Source organism: Delphinus delphis, chromosome 3, assembly GCF_949987515.2.
Source record: "Delphinus delphis chromosome 3, mDelDel1.2, whole genome shotgun sequence".
Taxonomy (NCBI): Eukaryota; Metazoa; Chordata; class Mammalia; order Artiodactyla; family Delphinidae; genus Delphinus; species Delphinus delphis.
Window position 1 is genome coordinate 111484471 of NC_082685.1, and position 25815 is coordinate 111510285.

Below are 25815 nucleotides of genomic sequence, written 5' to 3' on the forward strand. Positions count from 1 at the left end.
CCTGTGGCTAAATTGTTGACTGCTTTTAAGGTCAGCCTTTTTATTTTAAGCAATGATTTATTAGGATTTTTAAAGACTGAATCACTTGGGAACAAATAATTATTTTAAAATGAAGTATTCAGTATTAAAGAGATAATGAAAATTTAGAGGAGTGTGTTTTAGTATTACAAGTGTGCTGTTTTTTTCTTAAATACTAAAATCTTTTCATATGTATAACACTGTTTTATTGGCTAGGTAGAATGATCTTACTGGGTAAATTTCCCATCTTTTGGGAATGTACATGTCTCTTCCCCCTTCCTATTCCACTCCTATTCTTTGTGTGTAGTGACATGATAATGAGGTCTAGAAATAGTGATGATGCGTGGGGTCTCTGAGCAGACCTCTGGAGGAGCTGGTGTAATGGTATCTTTGCTGGAGGCTTCTGCACCCATATATATGGCTCAAAACTATTCAGGAAAAGGATTCCAGCTCATCTTAGGATGGTATCACCCAGGTGCACGTATATCTGTATATAGCAGCTATCTGATACAGTAACCACTAGACTCACATAGCTAATATTATATGGCTTAGCATATGGTCTGTCTTGGAGAATGCTCAGTGTGTATTTGAGAGGAGTGTATTGGGTTGGCCAAGAAGTTCGTTAGGGTTTTTCCATAAGATGGTTTGGAAAAACCCAGCCAAACTTTTTGACCAACCCAATATATTCTGCTCTTTTTGAGTGGAGTGTTCAGTAGATGTCTCTTGGGTGTAATTGGTTTATAGTGTTGTGCAAGTCTTCTATTTCTTTGTTGATCTTCTTTCTTGTGGCTCATTGAAAGCAGAGTGTTGAAGTCTACTATTGCTATAGAGCTGTCTATTTCTCCCTTCAATTCTGTCAGTGTTTACTTCATATATTTAGGAGCTCTGGTATTTGGTGCATCTGTATTTATAATTGTTTTACCTTCCTTTTGTCATTGTAAAATGTCTCAATCGCTAGTAACAGTTTTTGTTTTAGGGCAAATTTTTAGGGCTTATAATTTCCCATGTATAAAGTTTTTGTTTGTGTTGAAAGAGCTGTTGTATATAAAATCCTCAGCACATGCCTGACACTATAAAAGGATAAATAAGAAACAAATGACTCAAAAAGAAATGTAAAGGATACAATTTCTTTGTAAATTTAGAATGTCTGTTCTTGGGTTCTGACCATTTATTTCCAAAATACAGTAGAAAAAAATATTGTACTTGTACATAGTAGGTCTTTAATAGTTGTTGAATAATTGTGAGAATTAATTTGTTAATATTCTTGGTGATAGTAATTAGGTATTTTTTATTATTTTCAGTGTTTTGCTTCCCAAATGGTGTGTGTCATGCTCAGAGTTCATAGGTAGATCCTTTGGGAGCTTTGACTGTCTATCATTTATAAGGCACTCTTCATTCCTAAAGTGTTATATAGGATACGTTTATTTTTTAAAAATTAAAAAACGACCTATATCTATTTTTCTCTCCATATGAAACAGCAGTAGTTTATACTGAATTCTCTAATTCCAGAGCAAGAGCACAATGTTCCTTCCAGTGTCCTACCTTTTCATATTTGTAACTTCATTTTTTCCAACATTAAGAAATGTGACTTGCATTATCCACAATATATTTACTTATTTACTCAGTCCCAGAATGCAGATAAAGTATTGTTTCAGAATTGCTAACATGTACTCTGCGAAGAGTAGTGAGATGGGGACTACTAATTGAGTTAAATATTGGTTTAGAGTTATATTTATTGTTAGCCTTACTTCTTTGAATGCTGTTGTAAATTGAAATCGCTTTATCATTGTATGGTTGAACTTGTTATATTGTTCTCTAAGAAAGCTATTGATTTTCTGTGTGGTAATTTTATATCCTGCTTCTTTACTGAATTCTTTTATTGTTTGATTTAGTTTTATCTTTCAATCTCCATTTGTTTTATTCTGGAAAATAAATCATATCATTTGCAAACAGATAATTTTACTTCCTCTTTTCCAATACCTATGACTCTAATTTTTCTTGTCTAATTATATTGGTTTATAACTTTAGTACAGTGTTCAATAGTAGTGGAGATGGTGGGCATCCTTGCCTTGTTTTAGTTTAAAGAAAATGCCTGTAATGTGTCTGTGTTAAGTAAGATGCTGACCGTGAGGATTTTCTCTTTATCTTTGAAATATAATAGTTTTACCTGGTGTCTCAGGGTTAGTTGATATGGGTCAATTTTTTTCCTAGTACCCGGTGAGGCTTTTTAAAATACAGATTTAGAATTTATGTTATTTCTGGCAAACTGTTGTTGTTGTTGTTTAAGATTAAGTTTTAAATATTTATTCTGTTCAGTTGTTACTTTTTCTTCTTCAGGGATTTCAATTTTCTCTAAGTTGGATCTTCTTTGCCTGTCTTACATTTCAACCATTATCTCTCTAAACCTTTTTACTTCTTTATCTCATTTTCATTCTTTTGGTTCTTTTGGTTCTTTTCTTTAATGCCCCTTCAGTTGTTTCAGACTGTCATAGATCTTTGTGAGGTTTTATGATGTATACATGAAAGATAACAGTCTGGGATTTAGGACTTATTTTTCTACTTATATATAATCGAAGTTTGGAGAGTCTCTGTATTTTAATTATGCTTAGAGCTTAAGTTTTAATCTTTTTGCTTTTTCTGAGTTTGGGTTGAGAGATTCAGATTTCCCTACGTACTTGTCTACACAGTATTTAATTATGTTTTGTGAATGTTTTCTGATAATTTTTTCCTTTGCATGGTTATAATTTGATGTAGAAAGGTTAAAAATATTCTGATATCTATATAGATATTTATGGATCTTATCTTTATTATTACTTTTTCTTGTCATGTATAATATATTGAAGGGATACAGCTATATTTCTTCCCCCCCCCAATTAATAATGTTAGCATTGACATTTGAAATCAGTAATCCTAAATCATTTTTGTTTAAAAATTTCCTAATTAAATGAACCAGGTCTAATTTATTTCCACATTTTGAAAAGGAATTTATTTGCTGTCAGCAGGAGCTTCTTGGGATCATTATGATGATGATGATAACATTGCTCTTGCTACTGATAAATATAAATTTGAAAGGTGTTCACATGTTTAAAAACTTTTCTTTCTTTAACCTCTGTTAATTATGAGATATACCTTCTGTTCCTTCTTTTAGCCTAAAGGAAGATTTTCTTGAAGTTGAGATCTCAAAGAAAATTAGTTGTATAATTCTCATGTTAAGGAAAGGTGGAAATAAAAAGCTTATTACAATATAATAGAAATTTTTTTCCCTTTTACTGGAGAAAGACCAGTATTTGTCATATGAATAGTCCTTTCCCCAAAATAAGTCACTTTGGGGTTAGGAATACAGTTATGGTAATGTAACTAGAAGAACATTTTAGAATTACTTAGATAACTGTTGTCTGAAGGTATCTGTAAATTCTAAAAGGTATAATAGAAGCTTACAATTGTCAGTATAATTGAAAGGGAACATTTTATTTATCCTTGATCATACCCAGTCAACTGTTATAAGTTTTTTTAAATATAATTTCTTCATTGTATATTCCTAGATTTATCATTTTCATCATATTTTCTCTATTTAACATATCCTAAACACTTTTCTTCTTTATTGAAAACCTTTCCTAATGTTCAGGTATAAATTCCTTTTTAAAATTTATAGTTCTTTCTCTTGTTTTTCTTTAAAATGTAGAAATTCATACTTGTTGAGCAATTTAAGCTTTGTAGTGAACCTTCTTTCTTTTATTTAGAACACCTCAAAAGGTGTTTATTTCCTTTTTCCTTTCAGGTTAATTTTAAAGAAATCCTTTTGTAGCATTTAACTTTCTAATAGAAAACAGAGTTTCTTAGGAAAACAAATTAGGTCAGTGCCTACTGAAAATCTGAGTTGTTTATATTTTTTTGATGACAGAGTTTCTTCTTAATTAGTGAATATATTGGTAGTTCATAGCTAAGCTGTGAGGGTAAGACACCATTTTATAAGTTATTGGTTTAATGTTGGTAAAAGCTTCACTATTGTGGGCATAAAACCACACCTCTTCGTTTGTGCAGATGTTTTATTGTGTTAGATCTATTATCCAGCTATTAGAAGGTAAATGACTGATCTTTCCCATTTTCCATGCCTCAAGAAAATTGAAATAAGAAGGGGAATATCATTTGGGCTGTATGATTAGGGCAGGTTGGATGGCCATTAATTTAAGAGAAGAAAATCTTGGCTGCATTGGCCAGCTTACACCATATTATCAATCAAACCTTGATGCACTTCTTGTGATGACCCAGCACTCTCAGTTTTTTGCAACGTTAATTAGAATTCATGACAAAATAGATGCAAGGAAACGTTTTGTACCCTTCATAATTTTATAGAAAATTTATTGTTATTAGAGGAACCATTTGCTTAGTGTGATTTTTTTCATTACCAGCTTGTCAACTAGCATAGATAATCTGGCGAAAATATGAACTCCATAGATGGAGTGTCACTTTTGTTGATGGTTCATGTAGTTTACCTTGGAGCACAGCTAATGGCTGAAGTTCATAGCAACAGCACAGAAAAACGTGACAACCAAGGGAAGATAAATGAACCATGTTTATTGCTTTAATATAAAAAATACGTAAATGGAAAACTGCATTTGAATTTGATGAGTTCATTGCTAGTTTTCTTGGAGTGATTTATTTTTCCCCTTATATAAAAAGCTACTATTGACACAGTGAGATGGAAATTAACTGTCTGTTTTTGGGAAACCAATATTTTTGTTTTTCAAATCTGAGTAGATCATTTTATTTTAATTCTGTAAGTTGTATAGAATATTGAATATTTAATATACCAGAATAACCAATTCTTCTGGCAGTGTTTAGGCTAGAGTCGATTGTTAAAACCATATAATGAAACATCTAAAATCATCAGTTTTATTTTGTAAAGGTTCTTTTCTTTATGTTCTTCCTAATTATTTTTGTGTTTCAATGAACTTTATCTTTACTTAAGTAATGAATTATTTTCTTTCATTTTCATGTTATTTGTTAATACTTTAGAACTATTTTGTACCTGTAGCTCTTGTTTTGATAAATTTAGTACCATGTGGGAGCTGATTTTCCTTTTAATTGTTTGGTGTCTAAACATATTTGAAAAAGATAATTTCTAGGTTTGGGCAGAATAACTTGATTTTACATAGTATTCCTTAAATCGAAATTTTGTTGAATTCCCATTTCAATTTCACAGATTATTTTATTCTAAGTGGTATTATTTATTTTTGTACTTTAACACCCTTGCCAATTAAAAATACATATCTTAATATAAGATTGACATATATAAGTATAAATGTATTTCACAAATACTGTGTTACCCTATAGTTTGATGTCATAAATTTAGTTGTTTTAAGAGATTTTTAAATGATAATTCTAATCTTTTAGAAATATGATTACCACAGAATATAATTTCTGAAGAGTGATTTGTGCAGAAGACATCAAAATGTGGTGTTGAAACACAAACATAACTTCCTTCCCATATCAATAGCACATAGAAAATTATACATATAATACATTTTTATTTAGTTCACACAGATAATCAATTCTTTGCTTTTTCGATTGAGGTGCATACATGCTGGGACCAGCAGGCACCAGTACATGGGCAGGGCTGGAGTCAATAAATGCAGCTTCACGTTTATACTGATTGGTAATTCATAAAATCCCCACAGGACTGGAAACTTGTTTAGCATAATAGCAAGTCTATATTCTGAGCTGTTTTCTTTCAATTGTATTGTTGGTTGCACATTAATAAGCTAAATGTCAGCCAAGTAGAGGGACACTAAACACTAAAAATATGAATATCATTGTATCTAATATTTTTCAAAAAGTACCATTTCAGTAAGTTATATTTCTATTTAATTGCTTATTTTAAGACATTAGGGAAATTTTATATACTAAAATGAAGATCCCTAGTGTTCAGAAAGAATATGATATTAATTTATTTTTTCAAAACCCTATTATATTGTGGGCTAACTGCAGACATACCAGTGTACCTATATAAAAATATTTGTATATTATATATTCTGCTTAGCTTGTGTCTTCATACCAAAGAAATCTTAATTTCACCACTTTGCAAAAACATGACAATTCCAAAAACAACATTTATGTTTCATTAACTGGTCTTGGAGAAAGCTACCTTTTGTTGGTAATATATTATTTCAATTTATAAACATTATTATATAAATAATAATAATGTTCTAAAATTTTAGCCAGTATTTTTTCCTTGTAAATAAATTATATCAGTAAAAATTAACAGGTTGATTAAAGTGTGTAAGATTTGAAAGTATTTTTATACTAAAGACATTTATGAGGTCCTCACACGCTTTAAGATAAGTTCATTGTGGAATTGTGGTCATTCTCATTTTAAACTGGTATGATACGGTCCTTGTTATTGTGCTAAATACTGAATCTTTAGATTAGAGTTCAGGTAAGCTTTAAAAATGAAAACTGCATGATTAATATGTCTAATCCATATGTGAACAATTTATTGAAATTTTATGTGATGAGATAAAAAATATGATTTTTTAATGCTAATACTTCTAATTCAAATACTTTAGAAAAGTATTCATTTTTCAGACATGTTACAGCTATCAAAGTTATTCTTTGAGGGAGTGACTTCAAAATTTGTTATTCAAACAGGAACATTTTATTAATCAAATGACTGAATACTTTTAATATTGATTGCCATAACACTGATTGCATCTCTGTAATGCCTGAATGGAATCCTTGATGGAAGGAAAACATTTTTTAATGAGTTACTATTTCTTTCTTTTCTAGTTGGTGGCTGGCAGTGTTGTCATGGCTTTTGAAGAAGTATGCCCGGATAGAATAGATCTCATTCACAAGAATTACCGCAAGCTATGTAATTTACTAGTTGATGTAGAAGAGTGGGGGCAGGTTGTCATAATCCACATGCTAACTCGATATGCTCGTACACAGTTTGTCAGTCCTTGGAAAGAGGTAAGTGTTGAATAATCTTACACTTAAAAATTATACTAAGAAAATGGTTGAGTTTTTTAAAATGTGTACAAAAAATTAAGAGTAGAAAAATATAGAAGTCTGCATGTTTAAGGAGGACTAATTTTTCTCACGTTCTTTTGGAAAGCAGGAAACCAATATAAATGCAAGGATAATTGTTCGTTGTTTTGGCACTGATTGATGCATATTTAATGGCATAGTGTATAAACTTTTAGTATGAGGCCTGGCAAGAGCCCCTTGTTAGGAGCGGCAGCATGACACAGTGTTTGCAGTGACATTGCCAGATCATGGATATTTTGGTTATTAGTTTCATACCTTTGAGACCCAGCTGTTCCAGGTACTCACTTGTGAAGTAGGTAATGTGATTCTAACATAAGTTAATTTATACCTAAGATAATTTCTGACCTTTACAGATAAATTATTGTTGAACTTTTTTTTTTTTTTTTTTTTTTGCGGTGCGCGGGCCTCTCACTGTTGTGGCCTCTCCCGTTGCGGAGCACAGGCTTCGGACGCGCAGGCTCAGTGGCCATGGCTCACGGGCCCAGCTGCTCCGCGGCATGTGGGATCTTCCCGGACCGGGGCACGAACCCGTGTCCCCTGCATTGGCAGGCGGACTCTCAACCACTGCACCACCAGGGAAGCCCTATTGTTGAACTTTTAAACTACTTTTTTGTAGCTTTAAATTTCTAAAATATGTTTGTTTTACTTTTTTTTCACTTAAGCTGGTAGAATTTTAGTAAAATTATTAAGTATATCTTACAGTGAAGTTATTTGTTTTCTTTGTGCAGATTAAATTAAAAGCATACCTTATTCTTTTCATTATATTAACAATTTAGAAGGCTTTATTACACAGTTTGCAATAGAGATCTCTCAATGTATGTATAAGATTTAAGTGTAAGCTTTAAGTTGTTTAAAGAAATCATTAAATATTACAAGTATAGCACTCTCATTCATTCTAGTCTTGAGATATTTCTTTTTTGTCTTTTTAAAAAGCAGTATTATAGATTTTAAAAGCAGTATGGAAAGTAAAAGGCCAGATATCTCCCAATTATGTCATAGTGTTTTTTTATACAAAGTTATGAATAGGCTTTGATTGAGTGTTCAGTACTAATTGCTTTTGTTAATTAGAAATAATATTAAAGTGAGAGAAAAATGTATATAAAATGGAAAAATGTTCATAATTCTTGCTTTAGGTGACATGTCAAGTTTTCTGATATTTAAGGAGTTTAAATGTTTAAAATATTCATCAGTGTTTTCTGCATTTACTAAGTATTGTTAGTATTAAAAAGTATTTAAATTTTTAAAAATATATCTTTATCCAGAAGGCTATCTGTAATATTGACTCTATCTTAATTTTAGTATTTAAAAAGTGATTGGGTTATTCTACTTAAAATTCAAAGTATGTTTTAAAGTATTTGTATGTAAAAGTCTAATGCCACACAGGGCTCTTAGATTGATGAAATTTTATCATTGAACGAAGTAAACTTTTGATGGCACTTTTGCTGGATTAAGCAGCATGTCCATGCTGCAAGTGTCTTGCCCCTTTTGTGTCAGTGGTAACTTTGGAGAGAGATTTTTGTTGCTAATAGCTATCTGTTTGATTTCAGCCAGTTCCTTTCCAGAATGCTATTCAGATATATTTTTTTCTTATTGTGTAAGATTATAGGTAATTTTATGTTATCTAGCCACTGTCTCTATTTAAAATTTTAAATTTTACTTTCCTGTCATCATCAAATCATTTTCGGTAGCTGTATGCAAGTGATCCCTGCTTTATCATTATATAGAAACTAGAGTTTAAAAAATGTATTTTCCTTACCTTATCTTCTAAAAGTAGACTTTAAAATCTCTGTTTTTGTACTTTGTGTTTCTGTTCCTTGAATTTTGTTTCATCTTATTTTAGATAAAATTAGTTTTTAAACCTATGCACAAAGCAGGAGAGTTAAATTCTACACTACCATATATATTTATTCTTTCGACAGATAGTTTTTAAAATTGGTACTATAATGCATTCTTTGTGTTTTCACATGTAACTCTGTGAACGGTAATTTTTACAAACACGAGATGAAGTTTGATCATTGTCCTGGGTACACTGGAATTGTGCTAAATCATTTCTTATCTTTGCCATTTATTTGCAATCTGACTTTGGCGTTATTCTAAATTATGTGGTTAGTAGACTAATTTTGTGGCTTCCAAGTGCGCAGCTCTGTCCTCAGGAAGCTAGCACTGCTGCAGCAGCAACCACGGGGGGGCAGTGGCGCTCTTGAGTGTGCAACTCTGGCTCTTGCCACCATTCCAACAGAGCATCTTCACCTTTGCTTGCCTTTCATAGGCAGCTTTGCATATGATTTCCCTTTGAGAAAGACTCCTTGGCTTAAGGAAGGAAAAGAAAGAAAACCACTTCAATAGAACATTTATAAGGGTGTAGCTAACTATAATCACATGTATTTTTTTTTTTAGTTATAGAAGCAATTCAAGCACATGGTGAAATAAAAAATAAGTCTTCCTTCTCATAACTCTTGGTTGACCCCTTAGAGACAATTACTGGCAATCACTGAATTTCACTTGTTTTGGTGGTTATAAATTTTACTTTGAATAATACATTTCACTTTATTTATTGATTTAAAATATCAGACTCCAATAAAGCTATTTAAAAAAATGATATTAGTTGACTCCAAAATAATTAGGATAACAGGCTTGTGTCTCCTTGTGTACACATGTGTTCTGTTAAGTACCATCGGGAAAGATTTGAAAGTGTCATCCTTCATTGTAGTGTTAGCAGTAAGGGACTGTCAAAGATGTAAGACTTTTGGTACAAATATATTTTATAAAATGAAAGTTCAAGTGGATTATCATAATTTAGACTGTGTCCATGCTTACTCTTTCAGTCAACCCATCTCAGTGACTAGCTGTTAATTCTGTTTAACAGAAACTTTTGAATGAGCAGTCCAGCCACTTATACTCTTGGGGACTTTTTGGCCTAGACTTCAAGTTGCATCCAACTTTTTAGGTCTAGCCAGGGTGATTTTAACTTTATGATTCAGTTTGCCAATTTCTAAAGCAAAGTTTGACCATACCTGGAAGAAACTGAGAAGTATTCAGCATTTATATCTGCTTTCATTCTTCACTTCTCATGTTGTAAAAAGCATACGATGGAGTAAAGAACTGTTAAAGTATTATAGAATAGAAAGAAATTGGAACAGTACTCCACCAGAGTTAGTGCTGAGTTGTTAATATCCTTTTATGTCTCTTAATCATCAACACTTGAATGTGTTTTTTTCGCAGAATTAGCAGAAGGATGTTCATTCTAGCGTCCCATCACTTTACGTAAGGCAGAAGTCACTTGCATAAATGCTATGTAAACACCATTTTATGATGTTTAAAGAGCCATCTACCTTGAAGTGAAAGGATTTACGAGTGAGAAAACTCACTAAAATAATTCATTGACTTAAAAGTTACCTAAAATAATAAATACCAAATTCATTAAAATCAAGAGGTTTCTCTTTTTAAGTACTAAGAAAATGTGAAGAGTAATACTGTGATACTTAATATTTAGCAAATTATTATTTTGGTGTATTTTCTTATGTTCTATTTTATTTGAGATAGGGCAGTGGGAATTATTATACCCATTTTATAGGTGACAAAACTGAGATGTATAGATTTTAATTACTCACCTAAGATAATATTGCTTATAAAAGGTGGAGCCAGAAATATAAACAGAATAATCTAATCCCTAGGTCAACATTCTTTCCTTTATATCTGTTCACTCGTGACTTTTAAATTAAAATATATTTTTGCTCACTTTAATAAGTTTCTGAGTGTTTGCTTATCATGTTCTAGTCAAAGCTAATTTTGAAGCCCCCTCCCCAATCCTTAGTGCTCAGACATTGCAATTAGCTAACAACCATAATTACATTTGCTTTTCAAAGAGAAAAATTATGTTTCTCATTGAATTCTTTAAAACATTTGTTTGTGTTCATACGCTTGAAGCGTAGCAAAATTGTTTTTTTGAGGAATTGAAAATTAGTAGAAGTACTTTTTGAGATGAGCTGATGTACATGCTTTTGTCAGTAAGTCCTCAAATGAACACATCATATACAAACAAGCTTCTTCAGGGGCAGAAGCGATTTTTAATTTAGTTTATTTGCATCATTATAGATCAGTACTTAGCCTGTTTATATGTAAATGTATGATTTGAGGAACAATTAAGTGTTGACAAAGTAGATTGCAGTCATATCAATTGCAGTGCATTTTCCATAATTTTTCTAACTGACATCTTTGATGATAAATAGTGGATGCCAAGTCAAAGCCGATTATACAGTGCACTAGGAATTCATGGGGCTGTCAGGGAGAAGACCGATTGACTTTGAATTTACATATTAATGAGAAGATTTGTTAAGAGGGTGCTTGACTACAGAAAATAACAGCGTTGTTTATAGGGCACGACATTTTATAAATACAGCTGATGCAGGAAAATGGAAATTAAACCTTTTAGGTTAATGAATTCAAGAGACTGCTAAAATGCATATTTGCATTTTTATTTTCTTAAATTTACCTTACTCTTTGCAGTCCAAGTGGCTTTTTTTTAATTCTAGGTCAACTTTGTATAATTTTCAAGGATATAAAATTACTTAAATGTTTTCTTTGTATCATTCAAGCCTATTGTAGGAGAATTCTTGAAGCCTAAATGCAAGTCTCTGAGTCTAAAGTGCTTTTGTAGAAGTAATAGATTTTTAAAAATAAATGTTATTAAAAAAAACAAGTAAATTTTAAGTGATTAAAAAAAAAATTAGTGGCATTACTTATAAACTGAAGTGAAACTGGGCCTGACAGGAATGTCTTTCATTTTATGAATTAAAGTTGAACTTTCTCTAGGATGTGATGGTTTTGGAAGAATTATCAAAATATTTTACTTCACCAATTTAGAACTTAAAATTATGTATGTTCACAGTTACTTTTTAACATATGAATCTAGGTAATAACATTCTGGTGGGAATATGTATGCCGTTTTGAAATTGAAAATGATGATTTTACTTTTCTTCCTCTCATTATATCTGTATTTCAATTATAAAACCTTATATAGGTGTAAGAAAGTTCCAAGTTTACAATTTTGTTTCAAGTATTTTTAAGATACGTTTCTTAAGTTTTCCAAGGGTAGCTATAAAATAAGAACCCATCAGAACACAAAATTCATGGACATACTTAGCAATTTTCTGCAAGTACAAAAATATTTTGGGAATAGACTCGAAACTCCACATCCAGGCCCTGTTTTAGAGGACCCAAGTGTTAGAGATTATTTTTTATTTTTTCTTTACAGGTTAACTTTCTTTGTAAAATAAATTTTGTATTTTGTCTTACTAGTGGGCTGTTTTTGAATCTTACTTGCTATTCTGTGGAATTTTTAAAAAACAAAATAGTGAAGAGTTGTGGTAGAATTAGTGCTTTACAATGCAAATAAAAAAGTTTTTAGCTCACACTTTCAGGCAACTATTGACAAAGGAAGGGTTCAGTGTGCAGTTTAATGGGAAAATATGGACCATGTGCTGATATTGAAATGAGGTCTCTGCTCCCTGAATTGGTTATGGAGCATTTATCTTAAAGATTGCTTATTCTTTTTGTTGTTTATAGTTTATTTTTGATTGGGTTTTTTAAACTTACATAGTTTCTTTTCTAAAGAAACATTTAAAATTTTATTCAAGTAACATGTATGTGGTTAAAAAAAAGAAGTTAAATAATACAAGGCTTATAAGAAACAATATTTTCCTATCCCACCTTTCCCATGCCTGAATTAGCTCCTTCAAATTCTTTTAGGCTTTTGTGTATGTGTATGCATTTAACTTTCTCCATTTCTGAGTAATATACATATATTGCTGTTTCTTGATTTATCAATTTTAGACATGACTTCCAATTATAGAAATGGAGGATTTAGCATTCTTCTATTGTATTACCATATGCTTCCATTTTCCCTGTTCTATCTTTGCAATTTAATTGTATTACAATTTTTCAACCATTGTTTATTGTTCATTTAATTATGACCATGAATGTTATTTATACTGTATAGTAACATTTTCATCTCCTTTTTTGTGGAACTTTAAGTTCTTCCTGGAATCAAAAATTGCCTCATTTTTAATTTGCCTAGTTTATCATGTCACTATTACAAAAGCACTCCAAATTCTCCATCAGAAAATTAAATCCTCTCCAAATATTATTTTATAGGCAGTTGTTGAGATACTACTAGTTGCCTACCTAATATCAGTTCTCCAACTCCACTTACTAAATAACAGAATCCTGGTTTTTGTTCAGAGTGGTGATAAGTCTAGTTAAAAATAACCAACTTCTTCAAACACCCTTGGAGTCGGAAATGGCTATATGACCCAGTTGTAGAAATTGAGATAGTTGTAGAAATATTCTGGCATAGATTCTAGGACAGCTATTATTTTTCTGACAGGCTTACTTGACATATATATTTTACCCTTTACCTTTTTTCATTGTTTCTTCTTGGAATGTATGTGTGATGATTAGAGGTACAGCAGCCATTTTGCAGGCATGAGGATGAAGCCACACTCTGAAAGTAGATGGTACTGAGAAAAAAAAAATGTTCTCCTTATGGATAACTTGATATTTCTGTTATATATAGCTGAACACAGTCCTAGTTAGTACTGTTGTCATATATGCAGTATTCCAATAACTTCATACTCTTCCAGGAGACATTCTCCTGGAGGCTTTACCCTCCTTTTCTAACCTGATTGCTTGCTAGGCTTGCTACACAGCTGTTGTTCTGGAACATAATTTCTTCTCTTTTCTGTGTTAAATCCTCTATTTCTTAGGCCTTCATCTCCCTAGTGTCTTCTTTTTTGGTCTTCCTAGATGGAGAATATCTTGCAGTACCTTCTTAAGAATGGGTAGATTAGAGGTAAAATTTCGAGACTTTGCAGTGTCACTCTCACACTTGATATTTTGCCTGGACTCTTGGATCAGTATTCTCTTAGGTCTTATATGTTTGAAATGTCTTGCTACTTTTACACTTGACTTCTTGGTTGGATATAAATGTTGGGATACCTTTTGAGAGCTCTGTAGCCACAGATTTTTCTTTTTTGCAGGTAACTTGATTTTTTTGTTTGTATCCTCAAAAATGTTTTTTTTTTTTCTTAAAATAGTTCGAAGATTAGCAAGGTTGCCTCTCAGTGTCGATCATTCTATATGCTCTGTATATTCACTTCTTCCTTTATTTTAGGGAATTGCCTTTTATGTTTGAATTTTTAAATTTGATATTAAAACTTATTTTCTTACTCCATTTGTCAATTATATGCTTCAGGAATACCAATTATTCTATTTTATAATCTTTGCCTACTGTATCTTTCACCTCTTTAAAAAATTGCTTTGATGTTTGTCTTTTTATTTGCATTCCTTTATCTCCAGTCTTTTTTTTCTGTCAGTAATTTGATTTTCAGTGATCTAATCTGTTATTCATAGTTTTTACTTAATTTGGTAATGATACGGCTTTCATCTTTAACTTTCTTTACTCAGGTTTAAATCTTATATTTCCTTTATTCTATGGTTCGAACATGTGGTTTTTTTGAGTTCATGTTCTTAGTAACTTGCTGGAGAATTTCTTTTGATATATGGAGGATTTTCTTCCAGAATGATTTCTTTATTTTTTGCATGTTTTTTTTCTTTCCCCCTTTTGTGCTATGAATGTATTGCACAGTTATTATGTACTTTTCATATTGCAACTACTTGGGAAGTGCTGGTATAGACATTTTATTTGCTCTGATATAGTGCGACTTCTTAATTCTGTCCCAGCACACCTAAAGGCAGTTTGTTTCTTCCTCTCAGTTTCAATCTGATTGTGGGTATTTTGTGCCTTTTTGCTTTAGTAGCCTTAGGGCATTTGGGGAAAGGAGTAATTTGTGGGATAGTAAATTCAGTCTTAGCAGAGATGGATCTCGTTTTTAGAATACTTGAGCACTTCTTCGGGAACTTTCTTTATTTTTTCTTTTACATTTAAAAAAACTATTTATTTGTAATTTATTTTTGGCTATGCTAGGTCTTAGTTGCAGCATCCAGGATCTTCATTGCGGCATGTGGGCTTCTAAGTTGAGGCCTGCGGACTATTAGTTGCAGCTTGCATGTGGAATCTAGTTCCCCGACCAGAGATCGAACTGGGCCCCTTGCAATGGGAGTGCAGAGTCTTACCCACGGGACCACCAGGGAAGTCCCTGAGATAAACTTTTTAAAAAGCCAGGAAGATCTGAATGCAGCAGTGACAGCTGGCAGTAACTGATTTTTTTTTTAACTTTTTTTATTTTTACATCTTTATTGGAGTATAATTGCTTTACAATGGTGTGCTAGTTTCTGCTTTATAACAAAGTGAATCAGTTATACATATACATATGTTCCCATATCTCTTCCCTCTTGCGTCTCCCTCCCTCCCACCCTCCCTATCCCACCCCTCCAGGTGGTCACAAAGCACCGAGCTGATCTCTCTGTGCTATGTTGGCTGCGTCCCACTAGCTGTCTATTTTATGTTTGGTAGTGTATATATGTCCATGCCACTCTCTCGCTTTGTCACAGCTTGTCCTTCCCCCTCCGCATATCCTCAAGTCCATTCTCTAGTAGGTCTGTGTCTTTATTCCTGTCTTACCCCTAGGTTCTTCATGACATTTTTTTTCTTAAATTCTATATATATGTGTTAGCATACGGTATTTGTCTTTCTCTTTTTGACTTACTTCACTCTGTATGACAGACTCTAGGTCTATCCACCTCATTACAAATAGCTCAATTTTGTTTCTTTTTTATGGCTGAGTAATATTCCATTGTATATATGTGCCACATCCTCTTTTTCCATTCATCCGATGATGGAAACTTAGGTTGTTTCCATCTCCTGACTATTGTAAATAGAGCTGCAATGAACATTTTGGTACATGACTCTTTTTGAATTATGGTTTTCTCAGAGTATATGCCCAGTAGTGGGATTGCTGGGTTATATGGTAGTTCTATTTGTAGTTTCTTAAGGAACCTCCATACTGTTCTCCATAGTGGCTGTACCAATTCACATGCCCACCAGCAGTGCAAGAGTGTTCCCTTTTCTCCACACCCTCTCCAGCATTTATTGTTTCTAGATTTTTTGATGATGGCCATTCTGACTGGTGTGAGATGATATCTCATTGTAGTTTTGATTTGCATCTCTCTAATGATTAATGATGTTGAGCATTCTTTCATGTGTTTGTTGGCAGTCTGTATATCTTCTTTGGAGAAATGTCTATTTAGGTCTTCTGCCCATTTTTGGATTGGGTTTGTTTTTTTGTTATTGAGCTGCATGAGCTGCTTGTAAATTTTGGAGATTAATCCTTTGTCAGTTGCTTCATTTGCAAGTATTTTCTCCCATTCTGAGGGTTGTCTTTTGGTCTTGTTTATGGTTTCCTTTGCTGTGCAAAAGCTTTGAAGTTTCATTAGGTCCCATTTGTTTATTTTTGTTTTTATTTCCATTTCTCTAGGAGGTGGGTCAAAAAGGATCTTGCTGTGATTTATGTCATAGAGTGTTCTGCCTATGTTTTCCTCTAAGAGTTTGATAGTGTCTGGCCTTACATTTAGGTCTTTAATCCATTTTGAGTTTATTTTTGTGTATGCTGTTAGGGAGTGATCTAATCTCATACTTTTACATGTACCTGTCCAGTTTTCCCAGCACCACTTCTTGAAGAGGCTCTCCTTTCTCCACTGTACATTCCTGCCTCCTTTATCAAAGATAAGGTGACCATATCTGCGTGGGTTTATCTCTGGGCTTTCTATCCTGTTCCTTTGATCTATATTTCCGTTTTTGTGCCAGTACCATACTGTCTTGATTACTGTAGCTTTGTAGTATAGTCTGAAGTCAAGGAGCCAGATTCCTCCAGCTCCGTTTTTTGTTCTCAAGATTGCTTTGGCTATTTGGGATCTTTTGTATTTCCATACAAATTGTGAAATTTTTTGTTCTAGTTCTGTGAAAAATGCCAGTGGTAGTTTGATAGGGATTGCATTGGATCTGTAGATTGCTTTGGGTAGTAGAGTCATTTTCACAATGTTGATTCTTCCAATCTAAGAACATGGTCTATATCTCCATCTATTTGTATCATCTTTAATTTCTTTCATCAGTGTCTTATAATTTTCTGCATACAGGTCTTTTGTCTCATTAGGTAGGTTTATTCCTAGATATTTTATTCTTTTTGTTACAGTGGTAAATGGGAGTGTTTTCTTGATTTCGTGTTCAGTTTTTTCGTCATTAGTGTATAGGAATGCCAGAGATTTCTGTGCATTAATTTTGTATCCTGCTACTTTCCCAAATTCATTGATTAGCTCTAGTAGTTTTCTGGTTGCATCTTTAGGATTCTCTGTGTATAGTATCATGTCATCTGCAAACAGTGACAGCTTTACTTCTTCTTTTCCGATTTGGATTCCTTTTATTTCCTTTTCTTCTCTGATTGCTGTGGTTAAAACTTCCAAAACTATGTTGAATAAGAGAGGTGAGAGTGGGCAACCTTGTCTTGTCCCTGATCTTAGTGGAAATGCTTTCAGTTTTTCACCATTGAGGACAATGTTGGCTGTGGGTTTATGATATATGGCCTTTATTATGTTGAGGAAAGTTCCTTCTATGCCTACCTTCTGTAGGGTTTTTATCATAAATGGGTGTTGAAATATGTCGAAAGCTTTCTCTGCATCTATTGAGATGATCATATGGTTTTGCTCCTTCAGTTTGTTAATATGGTGTATCAAGTTGATTGATTTGCATATATTGAAGAATCCTTACATTCATGGAATAAACCCCACTTGATCATGGTGTATGATCCTTTTAATGTGCTGTTGGATTCTGTTTGCTAGTGTTTTGTTGCGGATTTTTCCATCTATGTTCATCAGTGATATTGGCCTGTAGATTTCTTTCTTTGTGACATCCTTGTCTGGTTTTGGTATCAAGGTGATGGTGGCCTCATAGAATGAGTTTGGGAGTGTTCCTCCCTCTGCTGTATTTTGGAAGAGTTTGAGAAGGATAGGTGTTAGCTCTTCTCTAAATGTTTGATAGAATTCGCCTGTGAAGCCATCTGGTCCTTGGCTTTTGTTTGTTGGAAGATTTTTAATCACAGTTTCAATTTCAGTGCTTGTGATTGGTCTGTTCATAATTTCTATTTCTTCCTGATTCAGTCTTGGCAGTTTGTGCATTTCTAAGAATTTGTCCATTTCTTCCAGATTTTCCATTTTATTGGCATAGAGTTGCGTGTAGTAATCTCTCATGATCTTTTGTATTTCTGCAGTGTCAGCTGTTACTTCTCCTTTTTCATTTCTAATTCTATTGATTTGAGTCTTCTCCCTTTTTTTCTTGATGAGTCCGGCTAATGGTTTATCAATTTTGTTTATCTTCTCAAAGAACCAGCTTTTAGTTTTATTGATCTTTGCTATCATTTCCTTCATTTCTTTTTCCTTTATTTCTAATCTGATCTTTATGATTTCTTTCCTTCTGCTAACTTTGGGGGTTTTTTGTTCTTCTTTCTCTAATTGCTTTAGGTGCAAGGTTAGGTTGTTTATTCGAGATGTTTCCTGTTTCTTAAGTTAGGATTGTACTACTGTAAACTTCCCTCTTAGAACTGCTTTCGCTGCATCCCATAGGTTTTGGGTCGTCATGTCTCCATTGTCATTTGTTTCTAGGTATTTTTTGATTTCCTGTTTGATTTCTTCAGTGATCACTTCGTTATTAAGTAATGTATTGTTTAGCCTCCATGTGTTTGTGTTTTTTACAGATCTTTTCCTGTAATTGATATCTAGTCTCATAGTGTTGTGGTCAGAAAAGATACTTGATACAATTTCAGTTTTCTTAAATTTACCAAGGCTTGATTTGTGACCCAAGATATGATCTATCCTGGAGAATGTTCCATGAGCACTTGAGAAAAATGTGTATTCTGTTGTTTTTGGATGGAATGTACTATAAATATCAATTAAGTCTGTCTTGTTTAATGTGTCATTTAAAGCTTGTGTTTCCTTATTTATTTTCATTTTGGATGATCTGTCCATTGGTGAAAGTAGGGTGTTAAAGTCCCCTACTATGAATGTGTTACTGTCGATTTCCCCTTTTATGGCTGTTAGCATTTGCCTTATGTATTGAGGTGCTCCTATGTTGGGTGCATAAATATTTACAATTCTTATATCTTCTTCTTGGATTGATCCCTTGATCATTATGTAGTGTCCTTCTTTGTCTCTTCTAATAGTCTTTATGTTAAAGTCTATTTTGTCTGAAATGAGAATTGCTACTCCAACCTTCTTTTGGTTTCCATTTGCATGGAATATCTTTTTCCATCCCCTCACTTTCAGTCTGTATGTGTCTCTAGGTCTGAAGTGGGTCTCTTGTAGACAGCATATATATGGGTCTTGTTTTTGTATCCTTTCAACCAGTCTGTGTCTTTTGGTTGGAGCATTTAATCCATTTACATTTAAGGTAATTATCGATATGTATGTTCTATTTCCTATTTTCTTAATTTTTTTGGGTTCGTTATTGTAGGTCTTTTCCTTCTTTTGTGTTTCTTGCCTAGAGAAGATCCTTTAGCATTTGTTGTAAAGCTGGTTTGGTGGTGCTGAACTCTCTCAGCTTTTGCTTGTCTGTACAGGTTTTAATTTCTCCACCAAATCTGAATGAGATCCTTGCTGGGTAGAGTAATCTTGGTTGCAGGTTTTTCTCCTTCATCACTTTAAATATGTCCTGCCAGTCCCTTCTGGCTTGCAGAGTTTCTGCTGAAAGATCAGCTGTTAACTTTATGGGGATTCCCTTGTGTGTTATTTGTTGTTTTTCCCTTGCTGCTTTTAATATGTTTTCTTTGTATTTAATTTTTGACAGTTTGATTAATATGTGTCTTGGCATATTTCTCCTTGGATTTATCCTGTATGGGACTCTCTGTGCTTCCTGAACTTGATTAACTATTTCCTTTCCCATATTAGGGAAGTTTTCAGCTATAATCTGTTCAAATATTTTCTCAGTCCCTTTCTTTTTCTCTTCTTCTTCTGGGACCCCTATAATTCTAATGTTGTTGTGTTTAATGTTGTCCCAGCGGTCCCTGCGACTGTCCTCAGTTCTTTTCATTCTTTTTTCTTTATTCTGCTCTGCAGTGGTTATTTCCACTATTTTATCTTCCAGGTCACTTATCCGTTCTTCTGCCTCAGTTATTCTGCTATTGATCCCATCTGGAGTATTTTTAATTTCATTTATTGTGTTGTTCATCATTGCTTGTTTCATTCTTAACTCTTCTAGGTCTTGTTAAATGTTTCTTGCATTTTCTCTATTCTATTTCCAAGATTTTGGATCATCTTTACTATCATTATTCTGAATTCTTTTTCAGGTAGACTGTGTATTTCCTCTTCATTTGTTAGGTCTGGTGGGTTTTTATCTTGCTCCTTCATCTGTTGTGTGTTTTTCTGTCTTCTCATTTTGTTTATCTTACTGTGCTTGGGGTCTCCTTCTTGCAGGCTGCAGGTTCGTAGTTCCTTTTGTTTTTGGTGTCTGTCCCCAGTGGCTATATTTGGTTCAGTGGGTTGTGTAGGCTTCCTGGTGGAGGGGACTAGTGCCTGAGTTCTGGTGGATGAGGCTGAATCTTGTCTTTCTGGTCGGCAGGTCCATGTCTGGTGGTGTGTCTTGTGGTGTCTGTGTACTTATTATGATTTTAGGCAGCCTTTCTGCTAATGGGTGGGGTTGTGTTCCTGTCTTGCTAGTTGTTTGGCATAGGGTGTCCAGCACTGTAGCTTGCTGCTCGTTGAGTGAAGCTGGGTGCTGGTGTTGAGATGGAGATCTCTGCGAGATTTTCGCCGTTCGATATTACGTGGAGCTGGGAGGTCTCTTGTGGACCAGTGTCCTGAACTTGGCTCTCCCACCTCAGAGGCACAGCACTGACTCCTGACTGCAGCACCAAGAGCCTTTCATCCCCACGGCTGAGAATAAAAGGGAGAAAAGGTAGAAAGAAAGAAAGACAAAGAGAGAGAGAGAGAGAGGGAAAGAAAGAAAGAAAGAAGGAGGGAGGGATGGAGGGAGGGAGGAAGGAAGAGGAAAGAGGATAAAGTAAAATAAAGAAAGATAAAATAAAATAAAGTTATTAGAATAAAAATAATTATTAAGAAAAAAATTAAAAACAAAGAAAAAAACGGACGGATAGAACCCTAGGACAAATGGTGAAAGCAAAGCTATAGAGACAAAATCTCCCACAAAAAAATACACATACACACTCACAAAAAGGGGAAAAGGGGAAAAAATAATAAATCCTGCTCTCAAAGTCCACCTCCTCAATTTGGGATGATTCGTTGTCTATTCATGTATGCAACAGATGCAAGGTACAAGTTGTTTTTGGAGCTTTAATCCGCTGCTTCTGAGGCTGCTGGGAGAGATTTCCCTTTGTCTTCTATGTTCGCCGAGTTCCCGGGGCTCAGCTTGGGATTTGGCCTTGCCTCTGCGTGTAGGTTGCTGGAGGGCGTCTGTTCTTCGCTCAGACAGGACGGGGTTAAAGGAGCAGCTGCTTCGGGAACTCTGGCTCACTCAGGCCGAGGGGAGGGAGGGGTGCGGATGCGGGGTGAGCCTGTAGCGACAGAGGCCGGCAGGACGTTGCACCAGCCCGAGGCACGCGTGTGTTCTCCCAAGGAGGTTGTCCCTGGATCACGGGACCCTGGCAGTGGCGAGCTAAACAGGCTCCCGGAAGGGAGGTGTAGATAGTGACCTGTGCTTGCACACAGGCTTTTTGGTGGCGGCAGCAGCAGCCTTAGCGTCTCATGCCCGTCTCTGGGGTCCGCGCTGTTAGCCGTGGCTCGCGCCCGTCTCTGCAGCTCCTTAAGCAAAGCTCTTAATCCCCTCTCCACACGCACCAGGAAACAAAGAGGGAAGAAAAAGTCTTTTGCCTCTTCGGCAGGTCCAGACTTTCCCCCGGACTCCCTCCCGGCTAGCCGTGGTGCACTAACCCCCTGCAGGCTGTATTCACGCCGCCAACCCCAGTCCTCTCCCTGCGCTCCCACCAAAGCCCGAGCCTCAGCTCGCAGCCCCGCCCGCCCCGCCGGGTGAGCAGACAAGCCTCTCGGGCTGGTCAGTGCCGGTCGGCACCGATCCTCTGTGCAGGAATCTCTCCGCTTTAACCTCCGCACCCCTGTGGCTGCGCTCTCCTCCGTGGCTACGAAGCTTCCCGGCTCCGTCATGCGCAGTCTCCGCCCACGAAGGGGCTCCTAGTGTGTGGAAACCCTTCCTCCTTCACAGCTCCCTCCCACTGGTGCAGGTCCCGTCCTTACTCTTTTGTCTCTGTTGTTTCTATTTTCTTTTGCCCTACCCAGGTACTTAGGGAGTTTCTTGCCTTTTGGGAGGTCTGAGGTCTTTTGACAGCGTTCAGTAGGTTTTCTGTAGGAGTTGTTCCACGTGTAGATGTATTTCTGGCGTATCTGTGGGGAGGAAGGTGATCTCCGCGTCTTACTCTTCCGCCATCTTCCCCTTAAGTCTCGGGAACTTTCTTATGTCCTATAGTGACATTGATGCCACCTACTATGTTCCTGTGGAGAAATTTTCTTGACCTTTAAATTGTTCTTATTTATTCATTGTTTAACCGAGGAATTTTCCTGTCCAATATGGTCATTGCTGGCCACATGTGTCTATTTAAACTTAAATTAAGTGAAATTGTAAATCAGTTCCTCAGTTGCACTGGCCCCACATTAAGGGTTCAGTAGTCATGCGAGGCTAGTGCCTACTGTATTGGATAGTGTGATATAAAATGTTTCCGATATCACAGAATTTTCTTTTGGGCAGTGTTGCCCCAGAGTCATCAGTTTTTTCAGAGAGAGACAGGCTTGTTGTTTACTCTCCCACCTGCTTCTCCTCACCACCTGTTTCCACTGCCAACCTCCCTCACCACCCCACCACCCCAAGTAGGATGAAAGGTAAGAGTAACCCCTCAGTTTTCTTCTGTCTAGCAGGCAAGAGTTAATCATGAACAGTCTCAAGAAGTGAGGAATATGTTTTTCTAGAGTCTTTTCTTTTTAAAAAAAACTTCCAAAAAATTTATGCCATTAGATTGTGACCCTCTTCTTGTTTCTTTCTCCACTGACTTATTTTTGCTAGTTTTAATTTTTTATTTTCCGCATGTTATTTATATTGGGGAAAGAAATTCTGTTTTCTGTCTTTCTCTCACCATATTTACCTAGTAGCCCCAAAATGTTCACAGTATTAAAAGTATTTTATGAATTTTAACGGGTACTAAATGAATTTTAGGAGGAGAAAGTTAGAGCTTAAGATGTTAAGAAATGTGATGAATTCTGCTGCCCTCCTCTGATGTCTGTCCTTTTTCCACTGTGCTTTTCTCCTTGACATTCTGTTATAGATATTTATATCATTGTGTTTTCTTGACCGTATAGTCCATTTATTTCCTTATATTTTTCTCTGTGTTAGTCTTATTACTGTAGCATAAAGGAGTAGATATGATTAATATTGAATTTATCTCTGACAAGTCAGTTATTTAATTTTTAAATTTGTGATTTTGCTGCTTAGTAGTTATCTATATTCATCTCAGAAAAGATTATGATTTTATGTAATCTAATGTGGTAATTTAAAACAGTCAATTTTATTCTGTTATTCATTTAGCTGTATATATACAAGACTTTAAGTTTCTGATACATATCTTAAAATTACTGCAGTCCTACTGGAAGCTGCTAGCCTTTGATAGACTCCAGAGTTCCAAAATGGTTACGTCAGACAGATTCTGCTAGTGCATTGTTGTCTAGGTGGTATAGAGGATGTGGCAGACACTGTTGATTGTCTCCAGCAGACAACCCCTATGCAAAAAGTTCTTCCTTGCAGACAGATGTTCTACAGGGATTGAGCACCCAGGTGTCTTTGCAGAAACCATGTTGCTTCCCAGCCCAAACTAGACTAATGTTAATTACATTCCCCTTGTAGGTGGTAGGTTTAGGAATGGGCATATAACACAATTCTGGCTAACGTGAAGTAATGGGAAATAGGACGAAAGTGGGGTATAGAGGAGTGTATGAGAACGGTTTACTTTCACATAAAAAGCATGAAGACATCTGACCTGCGGCTGAGATGTACTTCATGGACTTACAGTTTCCGCTTCCATTGATGGAATACCTTGATCAGATTAACTCCCTGGGAAATTATTTTGAAAAATAGCAGCTAAAGGTATACTATAGGATGATCAAAAGTAGGCAAAACTAGAGAGGACTCTACACATGAAGGACTGAAATTTCAAGGTGTGAGTTTGCAGGGTTTTGCCTGGGGGAATTCCCCTATCCCATATAAAAATGGAAAAAGTTACAGCCTCACTTACCTAGGTATTAGAGAACAGACTTCAAGGCTGGCAGAATACCTAAAACGTTTGGGGAGAAATTCCAGAAAGGTGTGGGAACCACAGGAGGGTGGAAATGCATGTAAGCACCATTCAAGTCATTGGCTGACCAACTCTCCATGTGTGGAGAAGGCTCCAGTGTGTCTAGCAAAAAAAAGGCAACTGGAAGCTAAATGGAGATTTCACTTGCTGGTCGTATTAGGATACACAGAGTTTGGAGTTTGAAACCAGTAAGATGCCTGCTAAAACAAATATTAATACACTTCAGAGGAATGCAACACAAGGAAGAATTTATAGTGTATGGTTGATAATATTCAGAATACAATTTGAAAAAATCAGCAGACATGAGAAACAAAAAAATAACTAATGCTGAAGAGAAAAAGTAGGCAATAGAAAGATAATCAAGAAGAAGCAATTATCAGGCAAATAATGTAGCTATTATATATATATTATATATATATGGCAAAAATATTAAAAAGCAACATAGTTGTATTGATTGAATAAACGAATCTTAACAGGAAAGACACTATAAGAAAGAACGAAATGGAAATTCTAGGGCTGAAAAATACAATGATTAAATGAAAAATAAGCTAGATAGGCTTAATAGCCAGGAGGAGGCTGTGAAAGTGTTAAGAAACCTGAAGATAGATTAATAGAAATTATTCATTCTGAAAGAACAAAGAGAAAAGCAAGTGAAGAAAAGTGAACAGTCTCAGAGCCATGTGGAACAATATGAAACAGAATAAAATACTTGTAATTGAAGTCCCAAAATGAGAGAAAAGGGTGAATGGAGTAGAAATAATACCTGAAGAAATAAAAGCTTAAAAAATTTCAAGTTTAGTTTAAGGGGGGAAAAAACCAAGTGTACAGATCCAGGAAACACATCAAATTCCCAGGCAAAATATTAAAATGTCACACCTAGGTACGTCATAGTCAAACTTCTGAAATCAAAGGGGAAAGAGAAAACCTTGAAAGCAGACAGAAACAATGCATTATATACAGAGAAACAATGATTATGACTAACTGCTGATAAGAAACAATGGAGTCTAGGAAACAATGGAATATCATCTTTAAATTGTTGAGAGAAATCTGTCAACAAAGAATTCTATATTGAACAAAACCATTCTTCAAAAATAAAGATGGAATGAAGAAGTTTTCAGATGAACTAAATTGAAAAATTGATATGTAGAACTGTATTACAAGAGATACTGCAAGAAGTTGTTTAGGTTGAAGAGAAATGATAATAGATGGTAATTTATAACTATAGAAAGGAATAAAGAATGATAGAAATGATATATATGTAGATAAATACTAAAAATTAAACTTTTTTCTCTTAGTTTCCTTAACATAATTCTGTAACACACACACAAAAGATGTTACATATATATACATCTATCTGTCTATCTGTCGCTATGTCTTCTCGGCAAAGATTGTACTTGCTTATGCTTAAACTCTGAATTTTCTGTACATCCATGGAGCT

The 25815-nt window shown here is 34.8% G+C and overlaps 1 protein-coding gene across 3 annotated transcripts in view; it reads left to right on the forward strand.

Annotated features, from left to right (window-relative positions):
• Positions 1–25815, forward strand: part of AP3B1 (adaptor related protein complex 3 subunit beta 1) — a 274430-nt gene that overhangs the window by 78194 nt on the left and 170421 nt on the right. For all 3 annotated transcript variants that reach the window (XM_060009263.1, XM_060009260.1, XM_060009262.1), the window contains one exon: positions 6805–6987. In XM_060009263.1, coding sequence (XP_059865246.1) covers positions 6805–6987 — 183 coding nt within the window. The remainder of the gene's footprint in view (positions 1–6804; positions 6988–25815) is intronic.